The following is an 18,739-nucleotide window of genomic DNA, read 5'->3' as shown; positions in this document are numbered from 1 at the left end:
AAAGAAAAAAGCCATATCTGTTTTCTTTTTGCTCCTATTGAAAATTAAATCTAGCTTAAACTTGCCCATATCCTTTACCATGGGAAATCACCTAATTTTAACAATGCTTCTTAAGAAATTCACACTTTACTCTTAGAATGAGGAATGATCTTACCTTCACTAAAGCTGATGGAAAAAAGAGCCATGGTCATTTTTAACATACCAGAGATATTCATAAAATGTCCAGCATTCCTTCCAACTATATGCCAATACATACCCTATACTGCCAACCAACCAACCTTTTATGTTTTTCCCACCCACAAAAGGTTGTGAACCTATAACACAATTAGTACCATGGATGGTCAAAGAAATTTTTATTATTTTATTTTGATTATGTTAGAAACTGATCAGGCTAGGGATACTGGAGTTTTAGCAGACAGGAAGTTGAATTTCAAGGGCCATATAGCAAAGACTGAACAATGCAAAGGAAAATTGCAATACTGAAATTAACATGTAAGGATAAAGAAGTCATTTTGCCTTTTTACAAGGTTTTGATATGACCTCACTTGGACTATTATGCCCAGTCTCGTCTCCTTGTTTCTGAGGTGATACAGATATAGTGGAGAGGGAAAGAGAGTGCTGAAGATGAGACCAGGACTATGGAACATAGTATTATGACAAATGGAGAATTTGTGGACTGCAGAAACTAGCAAACAGGAGTGATATAATAGAAACCTACAAATTTCTGAAAGGATCATATAGTAACCATTAGATGGAATTTTTAATTTTATGGAGGATGGCAAGACAATTCAAAGGCATCCACAGAAGTTGAGAATGCATGCAATCAAGAAGTGAAAGCTAGCTTTTTCTCTTATAGAGCTTTATGAGATAATGGAATGTTAAATATGTAGAAAAATATAGAATGTACTGAGACCCCAATATATTTCATTTGTCATCAGGGAGAGGAGAGAAGAGAAAATCAGTTAACTACATTCAAAACATGAATCACAAGATATGAGTTAATTAGCATGTGCTTGCTAGCAAAAGGAAACAAGGCAAAACTGGATCCTTTGATAAAACATCCCGTTTATTATTAGTGAGCAGTGTGTTTCCTTGTCTTTTCCATGAATACTTTCTTAGATATTATGGTAGGTGTGGAAAAAGGCACCAGAGTTATGCACAGCTGAAGCAAATAAATTATGGTTTCAAATTGCTCATATCTTATACAAAGCAAGACCTCCTTTGAATATACCATTATCAGAATGCAAGCTCTTTGCTCCTTACATCAGTGTTAACTAATATTGTCATTATAAAAGCTGATGAAGGTAATGCAACTATTATTATGGATACCACAGAGTATAATTGTAAAATTGATATCTTATTCAGAAATAAGTCAAACCTACAGTGTGATTAGCAAAGACCTAACAGAGTCAAAATACATAAATCATTGGACCATGTATAATCATGTGATGCTACCATTGTTAACAGCTTATTTTTATTTTTTGGTTGCTCTCACTCTGGAAAGGTTATTTGAAAACCTATGGTACATTTTGTACTGTGAGTAGGCTAAGATCCTTTTTTTTAAATATTTTAAAAAAAGGATTTTTTTAAAAATATTTTTTATCAATTTTATATATTGTGTTCTGCCATGTCTGTATTGGCTTCCCTAGGTTCCAAAAAGTTGGCTATTTGCTATTCACTATATCCTACAGCTGACTGTACAAGCTCTCCACTTACTATCTTGCCAAACATCTTTTTAATCTTCTTTGAAACCTCACTTGCCACACTACCTCTTATATTAAAAACAGCACTGAATTCAAAGGAAAAAAATTAAAGATTTGCATCTACTGGATAGTGAAATAATGGTTTCCAAGATACCTTACCAATCACAGAGGACAGGTAATGTCAAAAGCCTCATATACAGAGCTCATGCAATCTGCTGTTCTGATCCCCTTTTGTTTCGAGATGAATTAAATAAAATAAAAACTGCTTTCATGACCAATACTTATAACAAACTTATCATCTGTCAACCAGATGTGAAAACAATTTCCAAATCCTACCTTAAAGGAATGTCTAAACAAACAGCATGGATTCTGTGTAAGTATAATCTATACAATTCCTTCAAACCAGCTTGGAAGCTGCCTTCTTTTCTACCTTTTGTTTCGAGATGAAGAAGAGAGGTGGTAATGTGTCAAGGACACATTACCTCTCTTCTTGCCAGATGTCAAGTTCCCTCTTCATGTTGATTTTGTTACTCTGGATATACTGGCTATTCTGCTAATACGGTATGGCAAAAAAAAAAGAAAAAAAAAGTACTGAACTTTACCCCCTCCCCCCTCAGACCACACGCTATGAGATATGCTGTTCTACTGAATGCACATTAACAGAAAGAGCACGTGTCGAGTCTATGTCATTACATTTAGCTGTAGCAATGGTGTTGACATTGGAAGAAAAGATGTTTAATGATGAGCATTATTTTCATTCATATGAAGTTGACAGAGCAAAGGGTCTAAGCCTATGACATGTTTACGAGCACAGTTTGTTCATCATTTCCATAAGCGTGCCCCAAGCAATAGTGTTATCATTGGCTTAATCAATAGGGTCTGACATATTGGGAGGGTTCTGTTCCAATGCAAAGGGCATTCGGAGAGACCATGAATTGTTAACACAAATGAAAATCATGAGCATGTGCTGAAGCAAGTGCCAGTCACTGGTAAAACTTGGGATACTGAGGGGGGGGGGACACTATAGAGAATTCTTAAGGAGCTGGGTGCATTTTTGTACATCAATCAGGTGGGTCAGTGTTTAGCAGCAATGGATTATGCTGCACAGAGGGAATACTGTGCATATGTGCTGGCCAATGTCTATGAAGATCTGTCCTTACTCCATAATATCTGGTTCTTGGATGAAGGACATTTCCATCTAAGCAGTCATGTAAACAGACAAACCTATAGGTTTCTTGGTTTTGTTTTCAAGACCTGAATTTGTCCAAGAGAAACCTCTTCACAGTGAGAAGGTCACCACATGGTGTGCAGTTTCTGACCATGGCATATTTGGGCCCTACTTTATTGAAAAGGGTGGTGTAACTTTGACTTTGAATAGCAAATGCTATATTGAGACTGTGTTGGTTCTGGGGATTTGCATAGGATGTGTCATGCAAAAATATTCCATTTTATGCACAGGTATTCCTGCAGGATGGAGAAACCTTTTACATATCACATGGTTCTAGAGCCTATTTATCAGAACACTTCTCCAGGAGACTCATCTTGAGGTTCACAGAATTCCCATACCCCTTCACTTTCTCCTGATCTCATATCGCTTGATGCCTTCGTTTGGGGTATGTCGAAGGAATGGATATTCCACCATGGCCCGCCTTCAAACCTTGATGAACTAAGGGATAAAATTACATGATATGTCAAGTAGATGTTCCAGTTCTTGTTCTCCAAGATGACAGAGAACCTTCACATGCACTACAAAACCTGTCTTGAAAGACAAGGTTTCAAACACGTAATCTACTGTCGTTAATGCTTTATTCAACCAAGATTCCACCAATAGCTGTGAATGTACATCATGTGTAAATATACATTTCTTTGTTAATAAACCTGTTTACTCCATAACATAATCATTTAGTTATTCAGATTGTTTTTTTTTTTTTGCACAATACTACATAAGTATCTAACATCACCAAGACTACATTGCATGCTTAGGATCTAACAAGTTTTGTCTTACTTCCTATGCCATTAACACTACAGTTTTCTGGAACAAGACCAAGATTTTTCATTTCATTCAAATTGATCATCTGCTTCTTTGAACCATGTGAAACTTTACAACATTATCTGAACCTTAACCACTCTGATTATATGCCAGTTTCAAAGTTCTGGGAAATTACTGCTATTAATTGTTCATATTTTTTAAAAAATATTGATTAGGTTATTGTATTTTAGTTACAAAAATTATTCAGTTCATTCATTTGAACTCCAATAGTGCATTTTCCTGTCAAATGAACTGTGACTGAGACATGAGTTAGTAAGCACATGCTACATGACTCATGACTACAAGGATCTCCCTACTTCTACAAGTTAGTGTCCTCTACATCATTCCCAGAAGTCTTTGTGTTGTCTTCACAATTTTGGCAATGTGTCCCCTAAATTTTAGATCCTTATCCACTATCACCCCAAGATCTCTTATTTCCTCCACGTCCGACAATATATCCCCACCAAGCATAAATTCTGCATCCCATCTTTGTTTCCCAAATTTTAAAACCTTACATTTTGCAACATTGAACTCACATCTCCATTCCTATGCCCAATCACTCTATTTATTCAAGTCTTCTTGTAGAAGACTTGAATAAATTCAAGTCTCAATGTTTCATAGTTCGGCCCAACTTTGCATCATCTGCAAACAACTGAATATCTCCATCCAAATCTTTGCCAATATCATTAATATACAGGTTAAACAGTAATGGTCCTAAAACAGACCCATGAGGCACACCACTAGTGATCCTCCTTTCCCCAGATATTGCTCCTCCATACACAACTTGCTGATACCTATCAGATAGCCAGTCTCCGATCCAATGCACTAATCTAATATCCAACCCCATCCGCTCTAGTTTGACTATCGACTTATCATGTGGTAATCTACAAAAGCCTTTGCAAAATCTAAGTACATTACTATGTATCCCTCTCCTCTGTCTAAAGAAGCAGTCACCTTATTGTAATAAGTAAGTAGATCACTAAAACATGACCTCCCTTTGGAAAATCCATGTTGTCCATAAAGATAATACCATTGCTGTCAACAAAACTCTGAATCCTAGTTCTCACAAGCCTCTCCAACAACTTAACCACAACACCTGACACACAGAGAGGCCTATAATTTGATGCTTGAGTTCTATCACCTCCCTTATGAAGTAACACAATCTCCCACTCCTTCTATTCTTAGGAACTTGACCCAGTGCAAGCCTCATATTAAAAGAATATGTTAAGGCAAATATCGACTCCCTGGCACATTCCTTTAGAAAACGTGGTGAAATATTATCAAGTTCCACAGCCTTATTAACATTAAGACACCTACTCAGTTCTTCCAAGGATTCTCTGCCACACCTAGCCCACCCAGGGGTTTACAAAATATAATGAATATGTAACATATCATAATAGGGGAAACAGAGCGAACCATCCCAATCAGGAAGGATTAACACAAACGACTGTACAATTCCAGAAGAATCTTAGTACATCAGGACTTTAGCAAAGTTTATTGTAGTTTTCATTTATTTTATTTTAATTTTTTATCACTAGAGGTCAGGCTAAGAAAAAGATTAGTTAACAACAGATTCAATTTATCTTTATAGAGTGCAACAACAGCATGTAGCTTGGTTACTATGCACATGTATCTCTCTGATGATGACCTCGATACAGGGGTCAAAACGTCAAGTGTTATTTTATTAATAATTAGTAAAATAATCATTTCAACATGTGTGTTTTGTGTCCCTAAATTCTTAAATATGAATGCCGATCACTCTGTAACCTTAAAAGAAAGAGTTATTAACATCTAGTTTGCTCAACTCCCCATCATCAACTGCTCTCAATCTCTCTCTCTCTCTCTCCATGAAGTCACATTCACAAGATTGAAAGACCTTTATGAACTGCTCATTAAGTATCTCCACTATATCTTCCATAACAGCTGTTTTATACCATTTTCTCCAATTAATGACATCCTTCCATAATGATTCCTTTTTTTTTTTTTTGCTGGCTACATATCGAAAGAGCTCCCTAGAATTCTTTTTGGCTTCATTAGCTAACTGCTGCTCACACCTCACTTTTGGTACCTGTACCAACCAAGTCACCCACCTTGCCTGGTCTATGTAATCCTCATGGAATTGGTTATTACCACTTCTTTTATGCTGTCTCCATAATGCCCTTTTTCTCTGTATCGCATGCTTAATCTCTTTATTCATCCATTTCACACCTGCCTTATTTAACCTTCTGACCATTGGAATACATTTAGACATTGCTTCTACTAGATAGTTCTTGAAAATCTCCCAAGCTGCATTGATCTCTTTTCCTTTTAGCTCCTCATTCCATGCTACACCTGTAAGCTGTCTCCTGAGCTCTTCATAATCACCCCCCCCCCTTGTAGTTCCACATATGCCCTTTTCTCACAGAGGTCTTCAACACTGCTGGCAACCACCCAGGTAATCACTTCATGGTCACTCTCACCAATTGGTGGGTGATTGAACACCTCATTTATAATTAAATCCTGTGATGAGATGATCAAATCCAAGACTCTCAATCCTCGTGTGCCCTCTGTTACATACTGTCTGAGGTAGTTTGCCTCAAAAATTCAAGAAACTCATTTTCTTTACTTCTAGTTGCTATCTCATCATCCCAGTCTATATTGCCATAATTAAAATCAACCATAATGATCACTCTTTTCTTATTTGCTTGGCTAATTTGTTATTATTTCACAGTCAATACATCCACATTACCAGGTCTATAACAACATCTAACCAAGTATTTCATTCTATTCATCTCTATCTAATGCCATACTGCCTCAAAACCACTGGCACTATTTCCATCTTGCATCTCTACTTGTTATGGACATAACCCTTTCTCTATCATCAATAGCACCCCCCCTCCTCCCTTTTTACCCTTTCTATCCTCACAAAACACATCATACCCTTCCATCTCTATTCCTGTCAGGATGTCATCCTCATCCAACCATGTCTCACTTATTCCAACAATTGTTAGGTGAACAGAGTCAATTAATGCAACCATTTCATCTGCCTTGTTTCTTACACTTCTAGCATTTGTATACAAACACAGCAGCTCATTCCTGGATCTACAGCTAGTTTCATGATACCACTCATTCGATGTGATTTCTCCATGCTCAACTGAAGCCATTTCCTTTCTGTTTATATTCATTTTAGAACCCTCTTCAAATCCAACTGTTTCCTCTTCATTATTTATTTATTATTATTATTATTTTTTACACAGTGGAAACTCTGTTCTACTGATCAAATATGACACTTTTTTCCAAGTCACTTCAGGCCTCCAATATGTGTGGCAGTAGTCTTGCACTGAACAATAAGATTCATCTCCCATCTAAAGACAGTCACAGACATCTATGCCCATAGCAGGATTTGAATCTGCTGCCTACTGAATGGACAGCAGATATGTTAACCACTCGGCCAAATAGGCAGGTAGATAAATAAATTATAGGGTAAGATCACGAGACTGGCAATAGATTTAGTTGATACACTTAAGACCCATTTTCAACCATGGCTTTCTAAGGTTCATAACCAAGCATATCTACTAAGCCAGTAGGTAATGGAACTGACTTCAATTACATAAGGTTACTCAGATGTTCATCAAATGCCATAGATTCCTTTACTGGGAACCTCATCTTATGTCAAGAACTACTTAACCTTAATCTGATGATCACCTTTGATGTGGCTTCACGGTTACACACATTCAGCGATCTTGAAGATAATATTGAATTTTATATTTTACTTTATATATTTTATAAACTATTTTTGCAGTCCAGAGAGGTGATTTTTCCTTGCAGGGTTCTTCTACAAGTAAATAAGACATCTTGGTGGAACTGTACTCTGGGAGATTGACAAGGCGTCAATCGTACTTAGATACTGAACGAACGAGGATGGGCTGGCAATTTGGGATTTAGCAGACCAAATTGTATTCCTATTGGTTAAACCAAAATAAAAAATGGTGGTACAACATGACAAAATTTCATGCAGGCTGGGGCGTTGCCCAGTTAAACAAGCCCCCCCCCCCCCCCGTTGTTTTCACCAGGGAACCAGGGCGAACAGCGAAAAGTCAGCTACTGGAACAAATCTGAAAACCCCAACTCAACATCACCAGAGTTAATGATCGGTACTATCAACATAAGAAGCCTGAATGGCAAAGAAATGGAGCTAGCTGAGGAATTAGATAAGTACCAGATCAACATAATAGGGGTGACTGAAACAAAAAAGACAAAAACTGGTGAGATCTTTCTGAGCAATAAATACAAAATGTTATATTCAGGCAATGACAATCGAAAAGAAGGAGTAGCCATAGTATTCAACACAAAATACGAGGCTAATCTTCTTGAATGGTACGCAATCTCAAGTGATGTGGGCAAATATGAGAATGGGGAACTGGACAATGAGACATTTGTGCCTATGGTACCACAGAAGGTTCTACTAAGGTAGAAGTGGAGGAATTTTTTGAGGCTTTAGAAAAAGCAACTGACACAATGAAAAAGGAAAAGTTGGTCCATGATTCGGGATCTAAATAGCAGAGTAGGAAGTGATTGTCAGACATACAAAAATATTTTGAGAAAATTTGGAGAAAAGAGCAAAGCTAATAATAATGGCAAATATCTATTGGATTTCTGCTCAGGACATGGACTGGTTATTACTAACACCATATTCCAACATAAAAATGTGCAGAAATTCACATGGAGAGAAGAGCAAGGAATAAGAAAAGTCTCATTGACTATGTTATTGTTGATGGTGATGTTTTCTCCCTGGTGCAGGACACCAGAGTGTACAGAGGATTTGAAATTGGAAGTGATCACTATTTAGTCTTGAGCAGGATGAAATTGAATTTCATATTGAAAATAATAACATGTAAGAAAGTTTTAAAGCGAATAAAAGTTGAGCAGCTCTCAGATGTGAACTGTAGACTAAAATACACAAAGATTATTGAAGAAAAAATGAAACAGTTTGAGAACAGGAACCAAACTTTGGAGATTCGGTGGCAAGCCTTGAAGAAAACCCTAATTGATTCAGCTAGAGAGGCATGTGGTGAAGTTGTCTGCAAGGAGAGAAAAATTAGAACTGCATGGTGGACACAGGAAGTTAAAGAGGAAGTGAAGGAAAAGAAGAAAGCATATCAAAAGTTCCTGTCAAATAAGTCAGCTTCTGCTCTTAGAGAATACAGAGACAAATGCAAGAATGTTAAACACTGTGTAAAACTATCTAAACAAAAGTCATGGGAGGACTTTGGCAAGAATATAGAAGATACATATCAAGAAGGTGGCAAAATATTCTGGAAAAGAAGCTTAGAAATGGAAGAAAGAGTGCTGTAAAAGGAGTTAGAGATGATAAAGGTGACATGAAAATGGGAGAAAATGATATCCTTGAAGTATGGAGTAATTACTTTGAAAAACTGCTAAATGAAACAAGCAGTGGTAAAAAACACTGACCAGGCATGCAGTCAGGAATACATATCATACTTGAAGTAGAAAAAGCCATCAAAGGCTTGAAATGTGGAAAGGCAGCAGGAGTAGATGATATTCGACCAGAAATGCTTAAGTATAGTGGTATAAGAGTCTTACAGTGGCTGAACTGCATAGTTCAGAAAGCCTGGACAGAGGGACAAATTCCTGATGATTGGAGTAGAGCTCTCATAGTACTCACATATAAAAAGGGAAATAAAACTGAATGTGAGAATTACAGAGGTATTTCCCTACTGAATGTTCTTGGCAAGATCTATGCAAGTATACTTGAGAAACGGTTGAGAAGAATTGTAGAAGAAAAGCTTGGTGAAGAACAACCTCGATTCAGGCCAAATAGAGGCTGTCAGGATCAGATCTTCACTTTACGACAAATAGTCGAGAAAGCATGGGAATATAACAGAGATCTGTATTTAAGTTTTGTCGATTTGGAAAAGGCACATGACAAGGTGCCAAGAGAGAGAGAGAGAGAGAAGCTATTCAATATGCTACAGTTATATGGTGTCAATGGGGTATTATATCAAGCAATACTTAGTCTTTATTTGAGTTGTAAGTCAGCAGTTAGAATTGAAGGAAGTACAGGAAGATGGTTTAATGTGAAATCTGGTGTGAGACAAGGATATACATTATCCCCTCTGTTATTCATTATCTATATGGATCACATTATGAAGGAAAGTGGTATTAAACATGATATCAAAATTGGAGATGTTAATGTCAGCTCTTTACTTTATGCGGATGATGTTATACTTCTAAATAAATCCGCTACGTCTGCAAGATTCTCTGACTAAATTGAATAGCTGTTGTAATAGATATGGTATGAAGGTCAGCAATAAAAAGACAAAAACAATGAAAATAGGCAGAATCATTGAAAATGTCAACTGTGTTGTGAATGGAGAACCTGTGGAACAAGTGAAACATTTCAGCTACTTAGGCATGATTTTTAGTGAAGATGGTAAATTAAATATAGAAATAGACAACAGAATCAGCAAAGCTGGTATGGTAGGAAGTCAATTGAATAAATTCATATGGAATATGAGAGAAATTAGTCAGAACACTAAATTAGCTGTATACAGGACAGTGTTCAACCAGTTTTAACTAATGGATCTGAGAGCTGGGTCAGAAGTAAAACACTTGACCAAAGACTAGAGAGTGCAAATATGAGAGTTCTGAGAAAGATTTGAGTGCGTGATCAGATGGCATCAATGGCAATATCATATTAAAAATGAAAATATTAGGAAAGAACTTGACATTGTCAACATCCAGGAATGCATTAGTAGAGCTAATCTCAGGTGGTATGGTCACTTAAACAGAATGGGCAAAGAAAGATTAGCAAAATAAGTGTTCTCTACCAGGTTGGCAGCAAAATGACCCAGAGGAAGACCAAGATATAGGTGGATTGATATGGTACAAAGTGCCTTAGTCTTGACAAGTAACACACTGATTTGGAGGAAAATTGTAGATAGGAAGTTAGTAATGATGTAATTTTTTTTCATGTAGTACTAACATATCCTGTACACCCCCTGAGGGTACATGGCAGGAATTTGATGATGATGATGACATACACAGCAAATATTGCAAAAATCGAATGCAAATATATTTTTAGCATCTTACATAGACATTTGACATGGCACATTATCTTATATTTTTATATAGATAGATATATTGTTATTGTACATTTGCAGTACATGCACATGAAACGTAAAACAATTAGTAATAAAGAAAGAATTAAAAACATAAAAGAAGTTTAATAACAATTTAATGTGATGGATGTGTTTCAATACTGCTACACCAATATCAGGTGAAACTGCAATTCTTAGATTTCTGCTTTGAAATGAAACTTATATCAATAAGCATATACTGTACAGGTAACCCTCATATAACGTGGTACTTATACAACGCGGTTTCGATATAACGCAGTCTACAATTTCTAGTAACCATTTTTTTTTTCATGTTTTTCACGGGACTTAAAAACGAAATTTTATCTTCGTTAAATTTGTGCCTGCCCGTATTGCGCAAGTAGTTATAAGTATCGAATTTAGTTCTATTGTATTACTGTATAAGGTACTGTACAGAGGATTTTGCAGTCTGTGTCATTCTCAACAAATAGTGCAATTAGAGACAGATGGAATAAAAAGTGCTAGCTACTAAATCACATGCCCCCCCCCCTCACAGAAATTATGCTGTATAGACTTAAGCAAAATCATATGTTGCACCAAAACACAGTATCTAACTAAAAACTATTTTTCAATTATGAAATGTTTGTTTTATTGCATTTGAAATTCTCGATATCATTATAACAGATCACAAAGGCTAACTTAAAATAAAAGACTACCAAGAAGTGAAACATGCCATATAATGAATGTGTGAGTTCACCTGCCAAGAAGCCATAAAATTCAACCAAGGGTTGAAACGTTTGTGTGAGTTGAGCCAGCCAGTAATGAGAAGTTCTATCGGAACGATAAATGACACCCTGTTGTGAATGTGTTAAAACTAATAGTGAACGTTTGTTATGACAGTTTCAGATGTTACGGAATTTGATTGAAGAGAATTAGCATTTCAACTCAACACTTGTCAGTTGCTTTTGTCTATGGATCGCGCGATCTTTTGTTAATACTGCACCAATCGTATGCACGTCTTTATAGCTGCTGTCTTGTGTAAAACAAAATTCAGCTTGTACGTATTGTAACAATTAAAAAACAAACATGAATAATTTATATGCTTATAAAAAGATATAACCTGTAAATCGATGACATGCCAGCAAATTTCTCAGACGTGCCACCTCTGGCACGAGTGCCACAGGTTCGCCATCTAGGGTTTATGTATAAAGTGTTTATTGTCGAAAATTGTCTTCGTTTTCTGCCAGGAAAGCGCATTTAAAATCATAAGTGTGTTATTCTCAAGCTGAGCAGTTTATTTTCTGGTGAGTTACATACAAATGTAATGCTTTTTCTTATGTAAAAGTTTGTTTTTTTTTGTAATGGCCACTAAAGCTTCAATGAAAGGGAAAAAACCAACATTGAAGAGGAAATTCATTTCTCTCGAAGAAAAAATTAAAATCTTGGATCAGTTGAAAATTGAAGAAAAACCAGGAGTTGTTGCAAGGACTATGAATTTAAATGAATCAACAATTCGAACAATCAAACAAAATGAACATAAAATCCGAGAAAGTGTTATTGCTGGGTCAACGGTAAGTGCAAAGTGCATTGCTCGTGTTCGCGTTATTCTAATAGAAAAAAATGGAGAAATCTCTAATGATTTGGATAGAAGATTGCACTCAAAAGAAAATTCCTTTGGATGGACACCTTATTAAGCAAAAAGCTCTCAAAGTTTATAAACATTTAAAAGAACTTGATCAAGATTCTTCAGAAGAAATCTCTCAGAATGGATTTTGTGCCAGTAAGGATTGGTTTGAAAACTTTAAAAAGCGGTTTTCTTTGTATAATCTTCAAATCCAGGGAGAATCAGCATCAGCAGACCTTGAAGCCGCCCGGAAATACCCAGCAGAACTTTTAAAAATCATTAAAGAAGGTGGTTACAGTGCAGACCAGGTGTTCAATGCAAATGAATCTGGGTTATATTGGAAAAAAATGCCAAAATGCACCTATATTTCGAAAAATGAAAGATCAGCTCCTGGATTCAAAGTTTCCAAAGATAGAATTACTCTACTGTTTTGTAGTAATGCATCAGGTGATTAAAGGACAAAACCAATGTTTATTAACTGATCCGCAAATCCTCATGCGATGAAAGGGCTCGACAAGTCCACCCTACCTGTTTATTGGTGAGCCAACAAAAAGGCATGGGTTACAGCTAGCATGTTTGAAAATTAGTTTTTCAAGTGTTTTGTACCTGATGTAGAAAGTTACAAAAAGAAAAAGAATATGGACTTCAAAATTCTACTAATTTTAGATAATGCAACAGGCCACCCAACAAATTTAAGCCATCCGAATATTAAAATAACTTTCTTGCCGCCTAATACTACTTCACTTATTCAACTACTCGACCAAGGAATAAGATCAACATTTAAGTCTTATTATATTTGGCGAACATTTGGAAAAAATGGAATCTAATCCAAACATGACACTGCCTCAAGCGTGGAAAGAGTTTTCAATATTGAATTGTGTAAAAATTATTTCTCTGTCCATTAAGGAATTACAACCCTCTATGCTGAATGCTTGCTGGAAAAAAATATGGCCTGAAGCTGTTCTGGAACAAAATTTCGTACCTCCAGTGGATGCCGAGCTACGTCGTATAATAAACGTCGCACACATTTTTAGTGGAGAGGGCTTTTGCAATATGGTCGAAAACGAAATTAGTAAATTAATTGATGGAGAAACAGATTTAAATGAGGAACTGGTATAATTAATAGATGGCGTCGAACCAAATGGCAGGGTAAGTTCTGCCGAAGATTATGATTGTGATGAATCCGTTAAAGAATTCAGTTTAAAGAAATTAGCAGAAGGACTGGACTTTGCAAGAAAGTTATTTTACGGATAATAATCCCTCAATGGAGTGCTCGGGAAAATTCACGAGACAATTGGATATTTGTTTAGCTCCATATTATGAACTTAATAAAAAACTGCAGTATAGTGGAAAGCAAAGTCTTATTACTGACTTCTTGATGACTAAACCAGCTGAAGTATGCAATAAGAATTATACAAATGATGTCCAAGAGATTTCAAGTGGTGACGACCTCTGGCCACTTAAAAAACATCTACGAAATGTTATTTCTGAAAAAAGTGATGACCATTAAAAAATGCGCTTCATTTTATTGTGTCTAAAACATTTACGCATTATGTGCAATTTGTAATTTTTATAATTTTTTACTACATATTTGTCTCATAGTTTGTTTTCTTAACTTACATGAATTACCTGAATTAAATAAAAACATTGTTTTTGTTGGATATGTCATTGTTGTTTATATAATTTAAAAAAAAAAGATTTCGGAACGTAACCCCTACTTTTTCTATGTGATCCAAGTCTCATATAATGCAGTATTTCTATGGAACCTAACATCCGCTTTATACAAGGGTTACCTGTATTTACTAATATTCATTAAGCGCCGAAATACGCAGGAAGCAAAATTTGTGAACCCGCACCAACGTATGATTTTTTCCCATTAAAATATAAAAAATAGTAAAAAAATAAAAATTAAATACGTTTCTTTTAAGATAAAAAAATCTACTTAGTCTTAAAAGATTTTAAATTTGTTTTCATTATTTCATAGCCCCCCCCTCAACAAAACCTACAACCCCCAAGGGGGGCCGCGGCCTACAGTTTGGGAAGCACTGCACTAGAGTACCATAATGCACCTATGTTAGAATAAAGTTGTTCATAAAAGAGTGCTTTTTTTATCTTATTTTCTAATACACTGTCATGAAGAAAGAGTCCCAATATAGTTTATCAGAGATACTGGAGATAATAACAACTCTTCCCTTGCAAAAGCTGCACAACTGTTTTTGGAATCTGCTACGCCAAAAAAAAAATCTCCCAGTTATTAAGGCCAGTAGACAATTATGACAGTTTCAATACCAAATGTTAAAGGGCCACTTGAAGAAGAAAAAACTCTGACTTCCTTCCAAGCAATGTGTGTATATATCAACAGAAGGGAAATAGCAATGTGTTTCTTGAAGAGCTTGAGCTTTGAAAAAGGTTTCTTCAAAGAAAAGAGGCAAATGGTATGAAAGAGAAGGATGAGGAAGTTGGTTTGGTAAATTTGAAGATGAACTGTATATGGATGTTGATCAGCAGCTACTTACATTTTTATATACTATGAGAAAAGTGGATGAATGACTGTGGCCAGTTTAGTGGAAGAGCACTCATGAAAATACCCACAGAAAGACATAAGAGAGAAATAGAACATCTATCAAACGTGATCACAGGTCTGCAAGAGAAAGAGAGAGTGAGTGTGTCTATTGAGGACTATATTTACTTCAAAGCAAACAAATTGACTGCTGTTAGCCACGGAGTTACCACAAACTATAGGACTTCATGGAAAAAGTTTACACCATTTTTCAAAATACTTTATATCTCAATCATAATGACTGCATGTGCTTATTTATCTTTTTTTTTTTTTGTACGATATTTGATTCTCATCACAGCAAGTTAACAGCTTAAGAAAATAGTTCGTTATAGTGAATTTCCATTACAATAGTGCTGTCCATATAGGGATTCAGCTGGGTTGACAGTCTGTTATAGTGAGCAAATTGTTCTTATGATCAATAGTTATAGAGATGAATGTCACTATAGTGGTTGATACCTTAGCATACTTATGGTCTGCTAAGGTTAGTAGCATCAACTAAATTTCATTTAGTACCATATATAAACTAAGGTTAGATAATCTGATTCATCTGTTCTAGAGACCAAACAAAGAATACTTTTTCAAGTTCTCCTTTCTTTTAGGGTTACACGGTGATCAGCATTCATTTTAAAAATTTTATGGAATTTACAACCGTGTTAAAAAAAACATTTTTTTATTATCCCGACGTTTTGATCTTCACATCAAGATCATCATCTGGAACGTACATAAATATACAGGACAAGCTGAGTTACATCATTAGCTGTAAGCTAGAGAAACAATGATTTGATCACATGTTATTCTACTGCCATGACCTCTGGTGGAAAAAATAAAATAAAATAAAAAATAAATTTTTACATCAAACTAAATTCTATTTTTACAATGACAGGAATAAACATTCTTTTAGATGGTTTTCTTTCAGAAACAATTGGTGTCCTATTTTTAGTATTGCAATTCTTATTTTTGATTTACAATACTGGATTTTCTACAGTCCTGTTTATAGTTGTTCTTGGTGAGGAAGGTCAAATATATGCCTTCCATATGTTTGGAATTTTTAAACCATCATTGTTGTTCAGATTGGGGTGGTTGCTGATAATCTTACAGGCTTCCTTGAATTTCCGTTCATACCATGTTCTAGTGTGATGTAGACAGCTGGTGGTTTTCCAGTCAATTCTGTGTAAGGTATTCAGGGCATGATCAGAAAGGCCAGCTTCACCATAATTATTATATTTAATGCATCGTTTATGTTCTTTTTGTCTAATAGGAATAGTGCATCCTGTTTCTCCTGTATATGGTATGTTGCAAGTACAATAAATCCGGTATACTCCATGGTGAGCGTGGAGGGAGTGGGTCTTTGGATGAGTTGAGTAAGATTTTTAATTTTGCAGGGGGTTTAAAGGTGGCTTTGAGGTTGTACTTTTGTAGTACTCTGTTTATTTTGTCTGATATTCCTTTAATGTAGGGCATGGTTATAATTTTACTGTAGTCTGGTTTGTCTTCGTTTTTTATTGTGGTTTTGTAGAAAATTTTGTTTATAGTGTAACCCTAAAGTAACTTTTTCAAGTTACTTTAGGCCTCCATTAACAGGTTGGTGGTTTCATATATTTCTTTTTCTTAAATTTGTTTTAGTCAACCCTAACCTCTGAAAATGATATTTCCTAGCTCTGCTGTTTAATAATTTCATTGTTGGAGAAGCTTTGTACATCCTCTTTGGACAGTTGAATATAATTTTTTCATGTTCAACTGTGCAGAAAAGTAATCCAATTCAAACACATCATTTTTCATCACAAGCAAATAAAACTGAAATTACCACTATAAAAGTGGCAAATTCCAAAGTTTTAATTCACAGTTAGATTGTTGCATAGTGGATGAAGTGATGAAACCCAAGATTTATAATTAATTATGTATTGTTATTTATAATTATACATGCAATTAAGTATTATATGCAACATATGCTGATAATTGAATTTTCATCTATAATTTTTTTTTCTAAACTTGTATTTCAAAAATAATTTATATTTTAATTCACATACCCTTTTTTGCATCTTTTATACACATTGCGAATGGTTTCTGCTTTAATATTATACTTGGATTCAATCTGGAAAGAAACAAAAAAAAAAAAAAAAAACCTAAATTTAACTGGGTGCAATTTTAAAATTTATCATTTATAATCATTATGCATTTCAAATCTTATGTCTTAAAATATTTTTATATAATAAATTAAATAACAATGAGTTGTTCTCTGTTGCTTCTCTAATAATACTCTTTGTATACATTTAGCTAAACTTTTTTTTGTTAAAGAATCACATCATTCCCTAATATATTAATTGATGATTAATTTTTCTGAGATTCTCTTTGTTGGAATGTATGGCTTCTTTGGCTAGTTTCAGTTTATTATTATTATTATTATTATTATTCAGGCCTCCATGGAGTCAAAAGATTCATCGTCGGAGGTCCTTTCTAAGAAACACAAGTCTATTAAGACTCATCAAAGGAAGTCCCTCCTAGGAAACACAGTCTATCATACCACTCCTTAAACGCATTGACTGTTCTCACTCTCACCACTCTATCAGGCCATGCATTCCATGGTTCAACCACCATCCATGCAAAGAAACCACTCCTCACCCTCTTTCTCACAGTTTCCTTTCGTAACTTCCAGGGATGGCCCCTTGTCACGACTCCTTCTCGCTGTTCAACCAAGCGAAAGAACTCCCCAGCGTCAACCCTGTAACCACCTCTCAAGAGTTTAAAAGTCTCGATCATATTACCTCTCCTTCTTCTATCCACCAAACTCTGCAGTCCACATTCCCTCAGCCGATCCTCATAACCCAAATTGTACAGTCCTGAAACCATCTTTGTCATCCGTCTTTGTATCCTTTCCGCAGTTCATTTATCCCCTTCAAATCCTGGGGACCAGATCTGAGAACAATAGTCTAAGTGTGGTCTGATCAGAGTCTTATACAACTGCATAATAACCATTTTATCTCTGCAGGTCAGTGTCCTTCTCATTATTGCAGCAATCCTCTGTGTTACCTTCACTACCTTTGCAGTATGTCCCCTAAATTTCAGGTTTCTATCAATCATCAATCCCAGATCTCTTGTCTTCTCTACTTCTTACAGTATAGCTCCTCCAATAGAGTATGCAGCATCCAATTGATGTGTCCCAAACCTCAAGACCTTACATTCTGCTGCATTAAACTGATACTCCCATTCATTTGCCCATCTGTCTAGCTTATTCAAATCCTCTTGCAGGGCTACCACATCTGCACTATTACTAATAACCCTTCCCAGCTTCGCATCATCCGCAAACAACTGAATATTCCCTTGCAATCCATGGACAATGATATAAAGGTTAAACAATATAGGTCCCAGTACTGAGCCCTGTGGAACCCCACTTGAACCTTCTGCCGCTTTGATATTGCTCCACTATACACAACTCTCTGATACCTATCAGACAGCCAATCCTGAATCCAGTTGACCAATCTGACATCCAGACCCATGTGCTGCAACTTGAATATCAGCTTATCATGTAGCACCCTGTCAAATGCCTTTGCTAAGTCTAGGAAAATGGCAGTATATGCCTTTCCCTCATCTACTGCTCTTGTAACTTTATCATAAAAGGCTAGCATATTGCTAAAACAAGAGTGCCCCTTCACAAGTCCATGTTGACCCTCACAGATAACATTACCCTCATTTGCCCAATGCTGTATACGGTCCTTCACTACTTTCTCC

The 18,739-nt window shown here is 35.8% G+C and overlaps 1 protein-coding gene across 1 annotated transcript in view; it reads right to left on the bottom strand.

Moving 5' to 3' along the window:
• LOC150100977 (protein grainyhead-like) overlaps positions 1–18,739 on the bottom strand; it is a 267,013-nt gene that overhangs the window by 19,562 nt on the left and 228,712 nt on the right. The window contains exon 16 of the mRNA XM_090401949.1: positions 17,041–17,105. Within this exon, the coding sequence (XP_090258075.1) occupies positions 17,041–17,105 (65 nt within the window). The remainder of the gene's footprint in view (positions 1–17,040; positions 17,106–18,739) is intronic.

Source organism: Typopeltis vanoorti, chromosome 12, assembly GCF_054136105.1.
Source record: "Typopeltis vanoorti isolate ZY-2024b chromosome 12, IOZ_Tvanoo_1.0, whole genome shotgun sequence".
NCBI classification, from domain to species: Eukaryota; Metazoa; Arthropoda; class Arachnida; order Uropygi; family Thelyphonidae; genus Typopeltis; species Typopeltis vanoorti.
The sequence above is the reverse complement of the archived record's forward strand: the minus strand, read 5'-3'. Positions and strand labels throughout refer to the sequence as shown.